The 21,601-nt window shown below is 42.9% G+C and overlaps 1 protein-coding gene across 4 annotated transcripts in view; it reads left to right on the forward strand.

Moving 5' to 3' along the window:
* The window catches only part of LOC108435459, a 116,533-nt gene that overhangs the window by 14,531 nt on the left and 80,401 nt on the right, over nt 1–21,601 (forward strand). For 3 of the 4 annotated variants that reach the window (XM_017711316.2, XM_017711318.2, XM_017711317.1), the window contains 2 exons: nt 18,399–18,821; nt 19,482–19,883. In XM_017711316.2, the coding sequence (XP_017566805.1) occupies nt 18,399–18,821; nt 19,482–19,883 (825 nt within the window). Of the gene's footprint in view, nt 1–11,516; nt 11,695–18,398; nt 18,822–19,481; nt 19,884–21,601 lie in introns of all 4 variants that reach the window. The other variant, XM_017711315.1, reaches the window with a different exon arrangement.

Raw genomic sequence — 21,601 nt, forward strand, 5'->3', positions numbered from 1 at the left:
TCATTCATTTCTTCGCATATTTCTTCATCCAGCTGTTTTTTCGTCCGTCCATCCTTCTGCACGACTTTTTCCGTCCCGGTGCCGTCACATAAAATCTGGATAATGACTTTAGTTCTGTTTGGGGGCGGAGCTAGACGTGTTGGACAGAGAGCTCTCAGTCAAGCCTCTCATTAGCCACGCCTACCCAGTTCTCATATAGGTCTGATTGGTGGCTTTTAAGCCGTGTTTTATCACATTTGCTTTCCTATATTTTTCATACAAGCTCCACTGGATGTTTAACATAACACTCTAGTTTAGAATCATACAAATATTTTTAATATTTTACTGTTTTTCCTGGACTTTAACAGCGATTATGTTTACATTACAAAATGGTATCTTAATAAAGTAAAATGATCTTAAACGTAGTCAGTAAATGTATTTCTCCTGTTACGATTGTAGTAAGCTTAATTTAAGATTATTTGCCTTATTTCTATCCTGCCTTCCGCCCAATGATAGGCTACAGCACCCCCCATGACCCTGAGGGAGAAGCAGCTTAGAAAATGTGTGTGTGTGTGTGTGTGTGTGTGTGTGTGTGTGTGTGTGCCTTATTCCTTATTTCCTTGTTTTTTTAGTTTTTACTTGTTTTAAGTCGTTTTATTTCATAAAATGATCTCACTATACTGGCAGATAATTTTGCTTGTTTTAATAAATGAGCTTGTAACCAGAAAAATGATCTGCCAGTATCGATAGTGAGATCATTTTACTCAATAAAATGACTCAAAACAAGTGAAAAGTGTCTAGAAATAAGCTAGATAATCTTATAATCAGTGCACTATCATGTCAAAATGGGACATATTAGATACATCGACTGAATGTAAGATTGTGATTGTTGTATCTGAAGCAAGTCAAGTGACAAACATGCTTTACATCAGTATTTGTGCTCTGTTCTAACCAAATGGCGGTCTTGCATGCCTGAACTGTTTACCCTGTTAAACCCCACGCCACTTCAGTTCATCGCTCTCAGAAGTCTCCATTTATGTGTCCTTAGTGTTTACACATATATTGCACTTCAAGAACATGTTAGGGTTACAATTTATTTGTATTTTAAAATAAAACAATAGCTTATTTTAACAGTTACACCTTCTTGAGCCTCAATTTAGCAATATTGGTTTATAATCAATCGTATAGAATTCCAAGCACCACAGAAGAGCTCGTCCCCACAGTCGTGTGTGAAGGCTGAGGCCGTATTTTCAGATAAAAAACATGTTTTTCTGCAATTTTAACTACAATAATCTACACATGACTATGAAAAATATGATTTAAATGACATAAAGAAACAAAAGCCAAGTAAATATTATAAAATATATAATGGAAGTTCCCCAGGTGTCGTGTCACTGGTGTTACTGTGTGACAAAAAAACTCTTATTTTGAAATAAAAGTCACACCGATGACGTCACTCGAACTCCTTTGACCTGTTCTCTGAGGATCTTTGAAGAAAAGCTCATGGTGAGTCCACTGTGTGTCTCAGTTCTCAGAGATCTTCTCATTCAGCTCATGATCTCATATGAAGCTTTTAGCTGACGTCACTGGTGTGACCGACTTTATTCTGAGGAAAAAATAGAAACACAAATGGATTAAATTCCATATTTTAGTGGACGTTCCCTGATGGACAGCGTGTGGTTTGATGTTCTGTAGCAGCCGTTCTGTAAAATTCAACGTCTCTGGTTTGACCTTTATTTTTAACACCAATGACGATCAGTAACACCAATGACTCCTATAGACAGATAGAAAAGTGGACGTTTCTATAGAATGACCTGTCAGCAAGGTTGCCAAGTGTCTGGTTTTGGACACGCCTTACTCTGAATGCACTCTGTTGAAGTAAATCAAGTGCAGTTATCGCCATATCACTTCACTTCTCTAGCCTAGTCCCTGGTTACCCAGTAGTATTAGTCATTGGTCATGTCAACAACACACAGACCTATAGGGCAGGAAACCCTGAAGTCTAGATGTGTGTATTTGGGAAGACTGGTGCGACGTGCCACGCCCAGCGTATTGGTCATACTCATAGTTCCTGATGAGCTAATATGCAGTGGCTCAGTTCAGTGTACACGCAGAATCCAGTTTACAGTTAAATTGATAAACAAATGCATTTTTACTCACATCTTTTACTCATATCTTCCTCTGTGCCGTGTTGACCACACAAAACCATCAACTCTGATTGGTCCTTTCGAGGAACTCTGGATAATAGACCACTGATGAGTCAGAATGCCACAGTAAGGGCTCCTAGGGGGCAGTAGTGAGCTCCTCTTTGAACTCCAAAATGAGAAACGGGACACCCCACAGTTGTGTGGTCCTCCCGTGTGTGGTCAGTCGTAGACCATAATCCCGAGTGTGCCTTTTGGGACTGGGTGGAGTCTCTCTCTCATGTGTGCACATATTCTAGTGCTTCTCAAGCTTTTCCACCTCAAAGCCCACCTGTTCTTCACCAGAAAGCATGTAGGCCCACAAGAAAGCAGCATTAGTGCAAGCAGACACCTGAAAGGTCAGGTGTTTCTAGAGGCCAAGGGCAAAAAATTGACATAGCCTAACTTCGTGTGCTGCTATTGTGGGACTTGTATTGATGCTGTGAACTGTGTGAAAGCATGATATAGTTCTTTATTTTATTATTAAGTCAATTATTTTTTCACTGATTAATATGACAAAGTGCCCAGTATGGGCCACTGGACCCTTCAGTATAGATCCAAGGACCAAGGGGTGCTTTGCGGCCCACTTGTGGTCCTCAACCCAGTGGTTGAGAAACCCTGTTCTAGTGTAAATAAGACCATTCATAGTGACCAAGTGTATTAAAGCTTTCAGTTGCAAGGCGGGTGTGTATTGTGGATGCGTCTCAAACCACTTGCACTCTACTAAACAGTGTCAAAGTAGACCAACGATACCACCAGTGCTGTTTTGATCATACTACTTAATGTGTTTACTATGGAGATGGAGGCTCAGCCTGTGTGTAGGCAAAGTTAGGATGTATCATTGTGGGGATAAAATTGAAGTGGACCCAAACTTTTTCAGTTACAGCTTCTAAAAAAGCAAATAAGATTAAGAGACCCTTATTAGTCCCACAACGGGGAAATTTCACCTCCACATTTAACCCATCCGTGAAGTGAAACACCACATACACTCTAGTGAGCACACACACACACACTAGGGGGCAGTGAGCACACTTGCCCGGAGCGGTGGGCAGCCCAATCCGCAGCTCCCGGGGAGCAGTTGGGGGTTAGGTGTCTTGCTCAAGGACACCTCAGTCATGTGCTGTTGGCTCTGGGGATCGAACCGGCGACCTTCAGGTCACGAGGCTGGATCCCTAACCTCCAGCCCCCCTAATAATAAATAAATAATAAATAAAAATGCATCTTGATCTGTTTTAGGCACCAGTTAACCTACAGAAGACAGAACGGGTTCTGCTCTCATGGTTTTTTTTGACAATGCCAGAACCAACAGTGGGGAAAATGTATTTGCACAGCACTTTAATGAGTTTAACCACCAAAGTTCATCACAGACAATGTGAAGAGAAATGTAAAAGCAGATAAAATAAAAGCCACGAACATAATCAAACTGTTTTAAAACAAACAAACAAACAAAAAGAAACATAGGAGGAAAGTTCCACCAATCTGATTTTCACTTCAGAAATTTGGCAACCCTTATTTATAGCTGTGACTAAGGCCCAGTCCCATTTCACCCCTGATCCCTACCACTGAGTCCTTAGCCCTCGTTTTGCACATTTACGCCTCGTGGTAGGGAGTCCCGATTGCTGTTGAGATAGAGGGGTTGGGCAAAGTGTTTGGGCTACATGGCCTCCAAATGAAGGTTTTTCAGAGACTCCAAACAGAGAAATATGAGAAAAACAGAAAAACTGGCTGAACAAGAGACCAAAGAAACCCACTAATGTGAGAAATGTCTGTAAAAAATTATAATAACCACTTTATTATCTGAGCTTAATGACATTTCAACGTATTCTGGTCTTTTTCTTCAAAACAAGCAAAAACTCGCTAATAGCATGCTAATGTCTTGGTAGCTAGCTATCTAACTTTCCCATTCCACCTTAAATACGCTGTACGGATGTCTGAAGCGCCAGAATGTAGCTGCTGCTCCATTTAAGGTGGGACAGGATTATTTGAAAAAGAATCTGGGGAATCTCTGACTTCAGCCTCATATCGCTGAAGAATTAGTGGGGGGTGATAATAAATAACTGCCCCCCTCTTTGAAGGCGTATGATCCCTAAATGTAACTAAAGCCCAGCAGTGAGGAGCTGAACTTTCCCCTCCTCTGCTGTCCCTGCAGACGGGCAGGGTCGCCTGCAGAGCGGCGCTGGTAGCTGATAATGAAGTGATGCTCTTCTTTATTTGAGGTTTGTCCCATTTCACAGAGGATGATTTCAACCACCACCCCTTATAACTCAGTTCCAAGGGGCAAGGTGACACTGGAAAACAAGGGGTAGGGGTAAAAATGAGAAAAGGGACTGGGCCTTAGTAATAATTATTAAGATGAATGCCCAAATACTAAGCTTAGAGTTGAAGGGGCTAAATATACAGACAGACAGACAAATTGTCCCCGTCCTTGTCAGTCTCTTCCTCCAGAAAGAGCTGGAGGCTAAATGTGAAACAGTCAACAGAGCGGTCGTCATGGCTACTACGGAGTTGTGTGGGCTGGCTTCCTGTCTTGGCCTCTGGTTAAACAAACAGCGAAGAGAAGGACAAAGATTCTCCCAGCTCCTTACAGCTCTTTTACATCCTCGAAATGCCACACACATACACAATGAACACAAACACATACAGCCAAACACTCTTCTGTGGCTAAATGTGTCCTCTGAGTCACCCCACTGACCGTCTGCTGGTGACCCTGAGCACTAAAATTCAAGCTCATCGTGATCTTTAGCAGGACTAACTCTAGTCTGTCACAAGAGCCTTTTGACCCACCTAGTTCTCGTCATACTTTGCCGTCTCCACAGTGACCGTCCCCAAGGAGGCAGCGGGGCGTTTTGAGGACATTGCTAAGGGCCGGGGAGCCAATAGGGCGCTTGGTATGGTCCACCGAAACTATAACGGACAGGTGGGCAAACACACCAGCGAGGCAGACAAACAGTACGGCTCGCAGTGTGAGTTATGATGCAGTTTGGTTGACTACTGTAGGCCTGCATTAGTCTCTTCTAAATGCCAGCTGCAGCAGCGTGTGATGTGGAGGCAAGTGAATGTCCAGCGAGAGCCAAATGCTGCATTGTCCTGTTCAGAGGCCCTGATGGATTTGTAACTAACTCTGTTTTCTACAGTAGCGTCCATGGGCACTGCTCCTGGGAGCGTCGTCCCGGGATGAGTGCTGATAGAGAGAAAGAGAGAGAGAGAGAGAGAGAGAGAGAGGGGCCGCACGGGGGGAAAAATTGGCCTCATTGTCTGGCGGGGCTGAAAGTAGAAAGTTGCCATGAATGCTAAGCTGCATCTGAGGGCCGGCTTCTGACACGAGCGGCTAATCAGATTTACTCCTCCCAAACCCAGCGGCGCTACAATGCTCCCCACTGTCATCTCCCTCTCTCTCTCTCTCTCTCTCTTTCTCTCGCCCCTGCATCTCCTCCTCTCTCTTCTCCTTTCCTCCTTTCTCCCTGGGACCCCCCCCCCCTCCAACCACTACCACCACCTCCACCCCCACCCCGCGGAAAAGCTAATTACGGCGCAGGCAGAAACACAAATCTGGCTGATTGAAAAAGTCACTCTTTTTCAGCCGGGTTTAACCTTGTTAGCGCTAAGCCTGGCTTTTGTGGACGTCAGGCCGCTTTGAGAGGAATCCTCTGTTCGCCTGCAGACGCGGAGACAGAGACACGCTTCTGTTTGGCCTGCGCTTTACCCCTCCGCCCCCTGCCAGAGGGTTCATACAGAGTCAGCAGCATTAAAAGTGTGTTGGGGAAGGGGGTCCAGGATGCATGCAGGCTGGGGCCATCTGGGGTTCTGGCTTAATGGACTCCCTGCATTCATGTGTGCGTGCTGGTCCGTATCTCCGTCAGAAGGCAGGCCGGCACGAACGCAGCTCCGTAATGACATTAAGGCATGTGTGTTTGTGTGTATGCATGGTTTTGTGCGACGGCCTGCTGCCTGACGCCAGGAGGTCATGCCGTTTCCTGCAGGGACCCTTGAGGCCCCTTAGAAGCCCACACAGCCAGCGTACAGGCCTGAGGGCCAAAGGCAGTGTCATACAAGTGGCCTAAGACGCTTCAAGGTTAGGATATGGAGTCCCTGCTCTGGAAGGACTCAAATGATCTCTCCTAATGAATGTTTCCTGTTGTTAACCCTTTAACACTGTTGCAAAAAAGGGGCCTCTTTATCAACTCTTCTCTAATAACATGGCTACATAACCCCCAAAATGGCCAGGGACCACCAGCAGGCCCAACGTTTTATTGCACTCTTCTACAACCAAAGAATAGCGCAAACAATTTCCATTGGAGTCCCTGTGGTTACTGAATAATCAGCCTTGGGTTTTAAGGGGTTGATGTTGTCATTGCATTTGTTTTGATATATAAAGACCGTATTCATAGATTTTAAAGGACAAACAGGATCGTTCTGTAACAGAACATAAATATGTGGAGTACGTGTTGTATAGTGGCGGTACGGTTCTGATCCGAAAGCAGAATCAACAGCCTAGGGATCGGCTCACGGTGCACCCCCAGCAGTTCTCATTGCCAAACTCATCCCAACCTCTGACCGTGCTCTGGTGATAACAAAGGTAATAGGTTGATTCATTGATCCACCACCCACATAGTACCTGCTCTGTGAGGATCCATGGGGGTCCTGACCACTAAAGAACAGGGTAAAAGGGGGCTAACAAAGTATCAGAGTGTAACGTTTGGGAGCGATGATGAGTCGGACGCATATGCAGAGATATGCGAGATTTATTATGGGCAAATCCATATTCAGGGTCAAGACAGTTCAGGTCAATGAGCCAACACGGAGAACAGGAGGAACAGACGTAACAAAAAATGAACACAGGGTAAACAGACAACGGAGGCCGGAAGAATGGGAAGGGGAATCCCATAGATTTTTCAAAATTTCTGCTCACAAATGAATTTTAGGCCAAAAGCATCTCTCAAATCAAACGTAAAACGATGTCTCGGAGATCAGGCAGCATATTCATAAACACGTCATGTAATGACTCTCATGAGGCAGCCTTTAGAGGCGATTCCAGTCACATGCAAAAGCTTGAACCCCAGTCAACCTGCATGCTGTGTTGATTTTCTAAGTGAAAATACAATACGTTAATAAACTCTCTACAAGGAATGCTTAAATATAATATTTTACTGTACAATTTCTATTTATTTCATTAGTTTAATATATTGAAAAAAAAAAATTAATTCTAAAGTGTGCCAATACTTTTGCACAGGCCACGGTTTATGTTTTATTCTTTTCCCCGCTGTGTTAAATTCAGCAAATGCACAGTAAGTGTGTGTAAAAATGTGCAGATGTGTGTTTTCTGCGTAGAAGATGAGTTCACTTACTTTCACTTAGAACGTCAACAAAACGTGGAATTTGACCAGGGGTGCCAAAACTTTTGCAGCAACTGTATAAAAAAAGAAAAACAAAACAAACAAACAAACAAACAAAGCCTGTTTAATTCTACAGGATGTAGAGCGATTTGACGTGGCCATGTGAATGAACTAGGTTCTATGACCGTTATTGATATTTAAACCTACACAAAAGTCTTAAAGGGGAATTCCACCGATTTTTCAAAATTTCTGTTCACAAAAAAAAAATCTAACAAACGAAAAGAAAAAAGAACAAAATGTGTCTCAGGCATCAGGCAACATATTCATAATCGCTTCATTCAATAACCTTCTGCCGGGGAGCTTTTAGAGGTGGACGTCTGGTTCCTATCACCACCACTGTGAACAGTTCTGCCTCTGTAAGCTTCTCTAGAGAAACTTTCAGAATTTTGTAGAAATTCTCTCACTCCTCTCTGACCTGTTTTGTACTTGTCACCAGTGTTTTGAACTGTGGTTGTAGCAGAAGACCAGGCACACTTGTCTGATGAACATCTCCAAAACAAAACCTCCAGATCTAACAGGCTTAACCCGTCTTGCCTGGTGTATTATCGGTGATATATTCAAAGGCTGCCTTTGTCCACTTTAATTCCCCTTAAATCTTCCCCTGGAGTAGTGACAACACAACGCGTGTCCATGTTGGACAGTAAAATGGATCAGCACGTGAAACTGGAACATTCGGTGTGCAACCCGGTTTTCTATCACAAAACAAAGGAAGCTCCATGCTGCATTTATTATTGGACGCACTGAGCTCCCTCAGTGCACATTCAGAGCCGAATTCAGACAGCTAAGGGCTTATTATACTCTATAGCTGCACTTTGTAGCTCTACAGTTACAGACTGTAGTCCATCTATTAGTTAGCAGCAGCACTGCTGTGTCTGATCCACTCCTACCAGCACATCACACACTAACACACCACCACCACCACGTCAGTGTTACTGCAGTGCTGAGAATGACCCACCACCCAAATAGTACCTGCTCTGTGAGGGTCCATGGGGGTCCTGACCACTGAAGAACAGGGTAACAGAGTATCAGAGAAACAGATGGACTACAGTCTGTAACTGTAGAACTACAGAGTGCAGCTATACAGTAAGTGGAGCTGATAAACTGGACAGTGAGTGTAGAAACAAGGAGGTGGTCAGAATGTTGTGCCTGATTGATGCATTTCTATATAAAACTCAGAAGACTCGTGTGGGTTCTCTGGTGGTTCTGGATGGTGAATAAAGTGTCTATAGCTGTGTTGTAGTCGTGGCGACGCCTGGTTCCCATCACCACCACTGTAAAGACATCTGAGCCATTTCACACCAAACCCCTCCGAATGACTCTGCATCTCCGTGGTTGAACTATACAGACATTTTGGAAAACATTGGTGGGATTCCACTTTAAAAGAAGAGCAAAAGTAAAGAGACAAAGAAATAAAGAGTGATTGAGAGAGAGAGAGAGAGAGAGAGAGAGAGGCAGATGGAGAGTTACGGAGAGAATAAGGGTGCACAGCACTCAAGGTGCAGTGAGCTAAGCTTGCCCTGACCATATTTGCTGAGCAAATTACTGTCAGACAATTCATAAAGGATAAAGACACCGAGACACGTGTCTGCTGTGTGTGCTGAGTGGGGGGGGGGGGGGGTGACATTGCCTTGTGGTGTTAGACGAGTTGGAGCCTGTTTTGTGACAGGTAACAGGCAGCAGGGCACCTGTCTGCTTTCACAAAACAAAGGAGACCAGCTGAAAGCAGCTGAAACATCTGGGCAGGGAAGAGAAAGTGGAGAGAAGAAGAAAAAAGAGGGAGAGAGGGAGTGAAAAGCATAACAGAGTGTGTTTGTCTGAGTGTGCGTGAATCACAGGAGGCTGAATGAAGGCCTGCGCTGCTCTGTTTGGCGAGTAAAGGGCAGAGTAGGCGGGAGCCGGTCCAGGGCCGCGTGTGTTTGCAGGCTGGCCGGCAGCGGCGCTCATCATCATTCTTCAGGACCAATATTGACCGATGCCTTTCATCTCCTCCGACCAGCGGCTCTGAGTGGGTGCCTCAGGCTCGCTTTAATTAGCTTTCGAGGATGAATGGCTCAGCGATCCTCGCAGCCAAGAACGACGTAATGTGTCTGTGTGTTTAAGGGAAGCCCCTCACTACTACATGGTTCCTCAAGGGTTCTTTAGCAAGGAGAATGGTTCCATTAAGAGACATGAACTCTATCAAAACCACTAAATGGTTCTTTGCACGGTGGAACTGTTCAGATTAGAGAATTTGTTGTCAAGCTTGTATAAAACAGCAGAACACTTTTTGGTTCCGTATAGAACCATATACAACACATTAGATTGCATTCTATTATATAGAACTCATGGTTCTTGCTTTTAGTAAAGAACCAATGGAGAACCACGTTTTATAAACATGTTCTCAGTCTCGTATATAAAAGCAGACCCCTTTTTGGTGCTATATAGAACCATTAAAAAAAGGTCTATATAGGACCCTATACAACACATTCTCCACTCAACTGGAGAACCTTTTCACCATGCAAAGAACCATCTAGCCATAAAAGAACTCTATATAGAACTCTATGGTTCTAAACAGACCAATTCCCTTTGGTAAAGAACTCTTGAAAAACCTTTTTAAGTGTGCTGTCAAGCTTGGAAACAATAGCAGAACCCCATGGTGCTGTACAGAACCCTATATGACACATATTATGACTCCATTAACCTGAAGAACCTTTTCACCACGTAAAGAATCAACTAATCATGCAAATGGTTCTATATAGAATTCTTGGTTCTAAATAGAACCATTGCTTTACTAAATAACCATCTTTTCTGATTGAAATAACATGTATTATTGTCATTTATGTCGCCTTATGTCACATCTATGATCTCTACACTGTGAGAAATGAAGGTTCTGTGCAGGTACATTTTACCTTCATCAAGGTACAAACAGCGTAAATGTTCCCTTGGAGGTTCTACGGTGGTTCTAAGGTCTGATTGTGAAGCTTAAATCAGTTTCTCCAGGTGAAAAGTTGGTATTTGTTCCTTTTCATAACCGAATGTTTTAAATCAGAGCAGTAGAGTAAAAGCCTGGAGGCGAGGCGAGGCGGGGTGTGTGGAGTCAGTGCAGCTTAGAACAGATCATTTCAGTGGATTATGGTTCAGTTATGTTCCCTGACTGAAGGTGCTGAGATGGAGCTTTGAGGGTCCCACCCCAGTGATGAGAGGGGAACTGACTCAGTTCATTTCTGAGTTTATCAGACTCCCTTCAGTAAGTGGATCACGTCAGGTTCTAGTGTTTTTACTGTGCTGGGACATTCTGCTGTCACAGTGAACCAGCAAACTGGAATATATTACAGGACAATAAAGCTCTGATCCTAGTTATTTTACTATCTAACCTTTTTGTTTGATGTGGTCTGTTATCTTTGTAGGTTATTTGACCTCTTTTAGTTGTTTTCATGACACATTTTATCACTATTTCCTCTTTGGGCCTACGTTTATTCTCCTTTCTTTACTAATTTTACTCTGTTCATTTAGTTTTCTTACTCTGATTTCTCTTAATTGGTTAAATTTCATTTGAAACGTTTTCGCTCCCTGTTCAACCTGCTCGCCTACGTTGTAAAAGAGGGTCTCAGGGACTTCTGATACGAAACGAAGGTTGACTGATTATTTATTTCTCTTTTCCAATAACTTTGGATCAAACTATTATAAAGATCAAAATATTATAAAAACAGACAAAGAGTATTTTAAGATGCATTTAATATTTAAAGTTGTTCATGAAGATATTTTTCATATTTTGTTGCTTTGATGAAAAGATGGATACCAAGCCTTTTGCAGGATAGATGCAAAAGAAATCCCACCTCCAAGACCACCCAGTCAACACAAGAGGGCACTAAAGTGAGATGTTCAGATTTCAGCGTCTTCTCTTCCACAGCGTGAACAATCAGCTCAAACTGTTTATTTCATGACAGAAGATGTTCTGAAGTATCCTTGCTGTTTTCTACAGGACGTCCTCCACAAGCAGGGACCTCCGCCCCCGTGTTCACGGTTTGAGGCTCATATGAGGGCCCATCCTGGACCAGCCAGGCCCCCATGTTTCCTGAGCAGGCTACCCCAACCAAGACTCCCTCAGCTACTGCACAAAGGGAAGCCCGTCAGTGCACCAAGAGCAGTAACTAGGACCGGTGAGCTGCAAGACTCTTCACTCAACACAGTTGGAGTCTGAATCGATTTGAAGCGTCGTGTTTACTTGGATGAAGCTTGTTAGAGACGACTTGTTAGTTAATTCTTCTCGAGAGGTTAGCCATCATATTAAAAGTCTCATTCCAAACTGGTGTACGGCCTCTTGTAACAGCTGTGGGTATAAAGAGTTTCAGCTCATGTTTTATGGAAAACGTGTTCTTATTTCTCAAAGTGGTGTTAATCTTTTCAATTCAGTTCAGTTTAATTGGACTGTATTATCATTACACACTGACAGGGGATACAGTATAATGAAGCACATAGGGGTCAGCGTTTGGTCCAAAAATGGTTGAAAATGGCAGAAAAATGGGAAAAAAGTTGGCCTACTAAAGTACATTAAATTAAAACTACTAATTAAAGTACTAATAAAGTCAAACGTTAAAAAGGTCTACAATGTAGTGTCAAAAAATAACACTTAAATCGTTTGAATGATGTTGAAAATGGAAAATTAACTGTTTGTTTTCTTTGCTGTCCTGTAACGGTCAGCACAGACACGTTCAAAGAGTTTGAGTTTGAACACTCAAGCGTGGGCCACTGCAGCTTTGTGCAGTCTTTGACCCTTTAATGCACATATTGAGTCACTATATATGCCACAAATTGCCATCTCAACCACTTGGTAGACGTGAATATTTACAAAAAATTTCAGGTGTAAAAAAACGAAAAAAAAAAAAAACCCAAAAAACACCAATCGATTTTATTATTGCTCAAAAACAAATAAAAAGTCCAAAAAAAACTCCATTGCTGTTTCACTGGTGAGGACATTAAAGGGTTAATTAATTTGATGAGATTCTTCAATGGAAATCAAGTGAATAATGCAGAGTAACTAAAAAACCTGAGGGCTCATTTTGAAACTGGTTACTGTAAACGGGAGTTTCCAAAGCCACGTCAGTGTGATTTACATACCTGAGGGCAAGAGGACGGTGGAACACTGGACCACCCGCTGGCGGCAGAGCTGGTGGTCCACTGGCGCTATGCTCAGCGTTTTTTACAATACAATACAATACAATACAATACAATACAATATAATACACTACAATACACTACAATACAATACAATACAATAAATACAATATAATACACTACAATACAATACAATATAATACACTACAATACAATACAATACAATACAATACACTACAATACAATACAATACAATACACTACAATACAATACAATACAATACAATACAATATAATACACTACAATACAATACAATACAATACAATAAATACAATATAATACACTACAATACAATACAATACAATGCACTACAATACAATACAATACAATACACTACAATACAATACAATACAATACAATACAATACAATAAATACAATATAATACACTACAATACACAACAATACAATACAATACAATACAATATAATACACTACAATACAATACAATACAATACAATACACTACAATACAATACAATACAATACAATAAATACAATATAATACACTACAATACAATACAATATAATACACTACAATACAATACAATACAATACACTACAATACAATACAATACAATACACTACAATACAATACAATACAATACAATACAATATAATACATTACAATACAATACAATACAATACAACACAACAAACAGTGCATTGCAATAAAATATAATATTCAAGTGGAGCACAATATATTGCAAACAATATTTAATTCGTTTATTTTCTAAAATAAAAGTCACTGCATATTTTTAATATTTTTGAGAAGATTGAAAACTAGCTGGCGCTTATATGCAGGACAGTAATCTGAGTGGTCTGAGGGTGGACCAGCAGTGGCAAACAATCAATGGGGTGCTGACCTTATCAAGTCAGACTGATATATGCTTTCTGTCTGGAATATATTACATGTTATGTTTTAGATATTATGTTCCTTTAACTTATACGCCTTTAGCATTAATTAATTTAATGAGATTCTTTAATGGAAATCTCGTCAATAACCTTGAGTAACTAATAGACATTTTGACATCTCATGAAACCTGTTACTATATCCACATCCGTGAGCCTTGCGTATTAAAAAAGAGGTGTTTTCCATCAGTATAGTGGAGGCACTCAAGCATATTTAGAACCCTTTTTTTAAGGTTTTCAGTTTCGGTTTCAGCTGAGTGTCTCTTGACATTCTATTTTGGTCCAGATGTTTCAGTTTGGTGTATCACCAGTTTGTTGTTTTTTTTTTCCATTTGTTTTGTTTGTTTATTTAATTTGATGTTTTATTACTCTTAGAAAGATGGTTCTTCAAGGAAATGGTTCTATATAGAATCATCAACACTTAAAGAACTCCATGCATGATTAAAAGGGCTCTTTGCATCAAGAAGGGGCTCTTCAGAAGGACAATGTCTTGTATATGCTTCTATGTAGCACCCAAAAGGGTTTTTCTACTATTACAAGCTTGAACCGTAACAATAGAGGAACCATTTTTGGTGCTGCATAGAACCATTTACGAAAATGCTCTGTATAGAACAATTGAAGCATAGGCTCCATCAGTCTGAAGAACCTTTCCATGATGAGAAGAATCCTTTAAGCATGCAAAGCATTCTTTGAGTGTTGATGGTTCTATATAGAACCATTTTCTGTACTAAAAAAAAACCCTTGAAGCACCATCTTTTTAAAGGTGTAGAATAAAAATGCTTTTATTATTCATAAAGTTTACATTCAATAAGGTAAAACAGCTGAAAATAATTAAAACAGTTTACATAAAACAAATTTAAAGGTATTACAGTAAATGTTATACTGTAACCTATTCTGTTTAATAGGTGGGTGCATGTTGTTGCGTACAACATCCGCATTAACAGAGAACTAATGGTCATCACAGGCAATACATTCCATTTTTTTTTAGCCATGCATGAAACTATATTTTCCACATTTTTTAATCACTATTTCTCATTTTCATTCATTCTTAAAACAGATGGTTCTTCAAGGGTTATTTCATAAAGACAGTGGCTCTATATAGAACCTACATGCTTAAATAGTTCTTTGCAGGGTGAAATGGTTCTTCCGATTGGCGGAGAGTGTGTTCTTTAAGGTTTTATATAGTACCTAAAGGGGTCCTTCTATTGTTTCAGGCTTGACCTTGTAACAACAACAGAGCCCTTTTTCATGCTATGTGGAACCATTTTCAGAACGGCTAAATGTATGACCATTCAAAAAGAAACAATTGGTAACACTTTCTAAGAATACCAGTTCTATAAGAACCTGTGAGCACATTCATAATATGTTATAATGCATTCATAAAGCACGAGCATACAACCAAACAATTCAAACATATCAATCAAAGACCAGTGACCAGATGGGGGAAAACACAGGGCTTAAATACAAGGGTAAATGAGGGACAGGTGGAAACACAGGTGGAGACAATTGGGGCAGAGTAACCAAAACAAGGGGCCAGACTAGGAAACCAAAACAAAAACACATGGGCTAAACCAAAACACAACACGAACACATGGACAGGGCTGGGAGGGGCCAATCGTGACAGTTAATAACATGTTATAAGAGCTACTCTAAGTAAAGTGAGGTGCACTGCACTAAAGGCTCCTCCAGTATTAAACTCTGCAACATTCAAAGTAAATCAGATTACAAGATTTAAATGTCAGATTTGGACCTAGTGGTGTCATCAGTAGTGTTTTACCCAACCTGGGAACGTTAAATGTACACCACCGTTAGCTTGGCCATAAGTTAACATTGCATATTCAATAGCTTGGAAGCTGAAATTAGTATTACTGTAGTTTAATGTAGTGATTTTACACAGTGAAGGATTCTAGTGGTTAAAGTTAGAACCAGAGAGGGAACAAATTACTGTGATATAATGTTTACATGCAGTAATATTTAAAGTGAGAGCACTGGTTAAGAAAAGCACACAGTAGTAATAACTCTGGACTGGGCAGCTTGTTTGGGGCTGCTTTTGGGGTTGGGCCCACCCTAAGAACACAGTCCCACTCTGCAAGTTGGGACTGACAACATAACATGTTATTAACACTACCTAAAATGCATTATGTTAACTATTCATAATGCATAATGAACATGGCGATGTAGTGTAATTCCTTTTCATGAATTTCGATAGCCTTGTTTATAATGCCTTATGAATGCATTATAACATATTATGAATGCATTTATAGATGCTCATAGACATGATCCATCCATCCATCCATCCATCCATCCATCCATCCATCCATCCATCCATCCATCCATCCATCCATCCATTATCTTCCGCTTCTCCGGGGTTCGGGTTGCGGGGGCAGCATCCTAAGCAATGAAGCCCAGACCCCCCTTTCCCCAGCCACTTCCACCAGCTCTCCAAGGGGGATTCCGAGGCGCTCCCAGGCCAGCTGGGCGATATAGTCACGCCAGCGTGTCCTGGGTCTTCCCCGGGGTCTCCTCCCAGGTGGACTTGCCTGTGACACCTCCCAAGGGAGGCGTCCAGGAGGCATCCTAAGCAGATGCCCGAACCACCTCAGCTGGTGATGATATTCATAGAAATTTTTTTTGGCCAAAATATTCAGCCTTTTACTCTTTCAGCTGAAAACCAAAAGTCCCACATTTGAACGTTTTAGGCCAGAATGTTCCATCAGCCGAAATTCTGGTGCACCCATACTGATCATTCAAAGATTTTCAAGATAATATAGGGTTCTTTAAGCTGCCATGCATTGTGTATACAGGCATATGCAAAAGTTTGAGCACCCCAGCCAAATTCCATGTTTTGTTGATGTAAGTGTAAATAAGTGAACGCGTCGTCTACAGAGATCACACTCCTGCACATTTGAATGCACAACCACTGTTTATTTGTGGAATTCAACATATTGGGGAAAATTTGGCCTACTCAGCAAATAAATAGGAACTGCGCTCTACAATTTGCAAAAACAGCCATAAAATTGCATCTGTTAATTTACTTTCACTTAGACAATCAACAAAGCATGGAATGTGACCTGGATGTAAATACAGCATGGTCAGGAGTATCCAAACCTTTAGCATTTGACTGTAAGCCTACACGTATGCATATGTTTGTGTAAACCTTTGCTGATGTTGAGGACCTGCCACCTGTTTCAGTGATGATGCCATGATGTAAAGGCATTTGCACAGGCCTGGCTGTGTTTGAGTGCAGGCTCGGGGGAGCAGAGACCGGGGCATTGCTGTACACGGCAGGACAAAACTAATTATACAGCCATATGGTGCTCGGAGGCCCTCACAATCGACCCCGACCTGCAGGCAGCTCCCCAAGGAGAGAGAGAGAGAGTGTGTGTGTGTGTGTGTGTGTGTGTATTTAGTGTGTGTGTGAGGGAGGGTGGCGGATGGTGTGGCGGGGGGGGTGGGGCTGTGTAACAGGGCGCTATGACACATGTCGTTCACATACACATGCCCACTCCATTGGTGGTGAGCGTGACTGTGACAGATGGAGAAGGCGAGGGTATTGTGAGCAGAGCAGTACAGAAATGTGGGCTACATCCATCCATCTATCCATCTACCCCTCCATCCATCTATCCATTCCTCTCTCTCTGCTCTGACTCTTCACTGACACAGCCTGGCTGGAACAAGTGTGCTTTGTCTGAACTGCTAGGGACTGGCTGCTCTACAAAGGCTGGCGGTACACCCAGGGGAGGGATGCTGGCCATCAGTCTGAAACAGAGACGCAGTGTGGAAAGAGAGTTAGAGTGTTTCAGAATGCACTGGTCAACTTTAAGACTGGCCAGGGAGGGAAAGCAACCCAGAGAGTGGCAATAAAAAAGGACATACACCAAGAAAAAGTGTCAATGGCTGTTAACGTGGAGGTCTTTCACAAAGCCTAGACAAAGAAAAAAAAAAGCTCTTTTATAACCACGTTACTGTTGTATCAGGACGTCTAAAGATACAGGACATCGCGGCAGGACCTGCCAACGAAAGTCACTGAGACAAAACGTGTTGTGCTCGTTTGTTTGCCCTCTCAGTTGCTCTCTCCATTAATTAGTCAGATGGGATGTCTGAACCCAATTATGAGAGCGAGTTCCTTCATATAGTGATCCCAAGTGGTCATTACCATATCTTAGAGCCTCTGCATACTGAGTTGGGAACCAGACAGCTGCTCCTAGAAAGGGGCAGAGTTTAGGACAGAGGGGGGTGGCGGTAGAGGGGAGTCCGGGGCATGTGGTAGAAAGTAGAAGCTCCCAGCAGGCAAAAGGTTGTTTGCTCTGTGGCTCAGCAGAGAGGGGAAGAGAAATGTCACTGTCATGCATGGGACTGCATGGCCTCAGCCTCGTCCCTCTCCCTTTTAGCTGGAAATGATGATGAATACACTTTCTGCCTGACCCTCGCCAAGGACCCCCGTGTTAATTATTCAGGACCTCTCTTTGTGCATGCTCAACAATGCCTTTCATTAAGGCTGTGTGAGTGCGTGTATGTGTGTGCGTGTACTTGATGTCTTGTGCCGGACAGCTTGTGGGACGGTCAAGTGGTCCATCTCAACATGAGACAGCTGGAGACTGGGGTCTAATACTTGCTGTATTCCTCTCCACTTTCTAACTGTGCACTAACACTTGTTTTTATTCCAAATTTAGCAGCTTTTGAAGCTCGTTTTTGGACAGAAAATATCTCTATAATCTTGCGTGTTCACTTTAGGGTCCCAATCTTCGTTCATCACGTTCATTTTGTTCTCTCTCCTCAGAAACCCAGAGACGCTTGCAGTGCCTGAGCGATTACACTAGGAGGCACTTCACTGAGGCACTTCCCAGCGTTCCAGCATCTCCCAACCCAAGCGTAGCCTCTCCAGACCCTCCCTTCTGCCCAACACCACCTGCCCATTCAGGGACAAACCTAGAAGAGTCCCTGTATGTCTCTTCTAGCCCATCTACCCCTACAAGGCATGAAAAAGACACTGAAGTTCCTTTGGCAGGACTTTCCTCTCCCCATCTTGACTGTGAGGACTATGAAGAGCCTGAAGGTGAAATGGTGACCCCACTGACAATGACTCCTGAACCCCCAGCAACCCCGAGGACTCTGAGTTCTCTTTCTGACTTCAGTCGTCCTGCATCCAGTCAGTTCAGCTTTAGAACTGACCTAAGCAGCACCCTTTCCAGTGCACACTCAGGTATATCTTCTAGACCTTACCATTGTCAGGCAAGTTCAGCTCTATCGTACACTCTCAGAAATGAAGGTACTAACAAACTATCACTGGGGCAGTGCCCCTTTTGTCACTGGGGTGGGACCCTCAAAGGTTCAACTCAGCACCTTTAGTCAAGGAACATAACCATAATCCACTGAAATTACATTTTCTAAGCTGTACTGACCCACACACCCCGTCTCGTCTCCAGGCTTTTTGTTTTTAATGTTCTGATTTAAAACATTCGGTTATGAAAAGGTACAAATACAAACTTTTCACCTGGAAAAGCTGATTTAAGGTTCACAATCAGGCCTTAAAACCACTGCTGAACCTTTGAGGGAACATTTACACCAGCCTCTGCTGATGAGGCATCATTGGCTTTGTCCAAAGAAACTCAGTAACCCTTGGTCCATGGAGGTGTGAGCAGAGGGGGATTTTACCTACTGGACAATCTTGATCAAGGACATAAGTTATCTGGCTATTTAAGAAACTCTCTTTCATGAAATACCTCAGCAGATTTGCCAGAGTAGATCTAATTACTAGCCTAGGCCTAACTTATGGGGCTGTAGTAATGGACCTTAGATTTGTGAAGGTCACTTTGAAATAATGTTCCTTAAATAATATTTTGGTTGTCTCTGTTGTTGGCAGTGAACCTGAGTGATGCTGACACTGACAATGATGGCGATGTTGGAGATAAAGGCAATGATGAAAACAGCAATGACCTAGAGGCCTGCTCTTCCTCCCTGTCCGAGCTTCGCTTCAGCTCATTCATAGGCTCAGCCTTGGCCTCCTGCACCCCACCGATATCTCCTGAATGTTCTTTTTCCAGACCACTCACCTCTCACAGCCCAGAAACGTCATCCACCTGCTTTCCAGACATCTCAAAGTATGACCATATAATCCATGGCCCAAACCCTCCACTGAGACAAGCCAGTATAGACAAAGCTTCAAGCCCAACAACCAGAATGGCACCTGCTTCTCCAGTGGAGGCTTGTTCTGATTGGAGCACCTTCCACTGGCCAGTACTTCCACCAATCGCATCTCAGAGGGGTAAGTTTCTTTAGCCCACAAACTAAGACACATACATAAAACTCACACCGTGCTATTGTAGGCCTGTATGTCTTGGTCTTGAGTTGAGGATTTGAGCTTTCATCCACACACCAAGGGGTGGATTGTGCCAAGCCTAACTGGACATCCACCATATCGGTAACACAAAAGAGACAGAGATCACATATCGCAGCGCTACATCACGGCACGGAGCTCCACCACCACCGTGACATAAATATCAGGGAGAGAGCTTTACTCTCTTTTCTTCTTTATGAAAATCAGGTTGGATGGTAGGGGAAGAGGGAGGGTTCTTTTGATGGAGACTTGAGCTGGTCCTGTTTGAGTCCACAGTTCAAAGCAGCCAGTCCTTTACAATAGAACGGGATGAGGGGGTCTAAAAATGGTGGCGGCTGCCCCTTGTACGACTCTCTGAGCCCCAGCCTCCCGTGTTCTCCCTCCATTCTCTTGCTCTCTCTCTTTCTCGACTTCTATTCTCTCCACTAGCTGAAAGATGGAACGTGTGGAGCAAGCGGTCATAAATCCACACTGACCGCCGCCCTGCTGACGGGAGAACAGTGCATGAGTGTCAGGGTTTGGCATACCTCTCGGACGCCCTCCTCGCGCTAATTTACCGTCCCGTATAGGGATAAAGGGCCAGGGCCGCTGACATCTGACTCGAGCCCGGGCCTTTCTGAAGGAGCGAGACAATTGGGAACTTGTGATGGGAATTTGCCCCTTTCAGAGCAGGCTGTGCACTGTTCTTTGTGCGGTGTTGTTACGGGGCTCTTTCTTTATTTTTGAGATGGGAGACGGACCACTTGTGGCCCAGTGACATGTTCCTTTATATCAAAATAGAGGTTCACTGTTAGGGCCGTATCAGTTCTATTGCTCAGCCGAACCAATGATTGGGCTAAATCTGATAGAAATACTCTAAGAATACAAATGGCTCTGCTTCTCAAAGCTGACTGGCTATGTAGCATTTGAAGCTGATGTAAAGTGTTCAGTACAGACACACACGAGTGCATTCTGCATTAATGTGACAAATGAATGGGATAATCTTTGATTATTATGTTCAGGGTTGTCAATTTAGTCTGACAAGTGGGGTGCCAATATCCGAAGGCTATAGCTAATAACAATTCAATTTAGGGCTGTTTATTCGAAACCTTTTCAGACACGGAGCGGCTGCGATGAGTCTCCTCAATTTGTTTGGTACAGAAACATCAGCCTAAATGAATCTCAGCAGCGCAAAATGATGACGAATGTCGAGCTGGACTGGCGTAAAAGTCTCATCAATTCCGATCTGGCTGTTCAGACTGAGTCGCATCGCCGCAGATCGGATACGCATCAGATTTCAGTCCCACGTATAAAAGCGTCTCAAATCAGAATTGAAAATGTCGGATTCAGTGTGTTTATCTGTTCACACTGACACGCAGACACACATCTGTGTCACTGTGTCGGATTTGGGCCTCTTTTACCTGCTGTGTAAACGTAGCCTAAGAAACGTCTGAAACGGCTGAGCAGGAAAGCGTGTTTGTCTAGAATAAAGAGCCAGACAGACTCGGAGGAAACCGTCTGTCTGTGGTGAAGGAGAACCTCAGGCAGGGTCGTCTACACAAGTTTCACAGACAGTGAGGATGAAGATCCACAGAGAGAGACAGGAGTGAGTGGAGCTCCAGCACCAGGGCAGCAACCGAGACTACCCCCCTACAGTCAGCCCCCCC

The sequence above is a fragment of the Pygocentrus nattereri genome, chromosome 1 (assembly GCF_015220715.1).
Source record: "Pygocentrus nattereri isolate fPygNat1 chromosome 1, fPygNat1.pri, whole genome shotgun sequence".
Taxonomy (NCBI): Eukaryota; Metazoa; Chordata; class Actinopteri; order Characiformes; family Serrasalmidae; genus Pygocentrus; species Pygocentrus nattereri.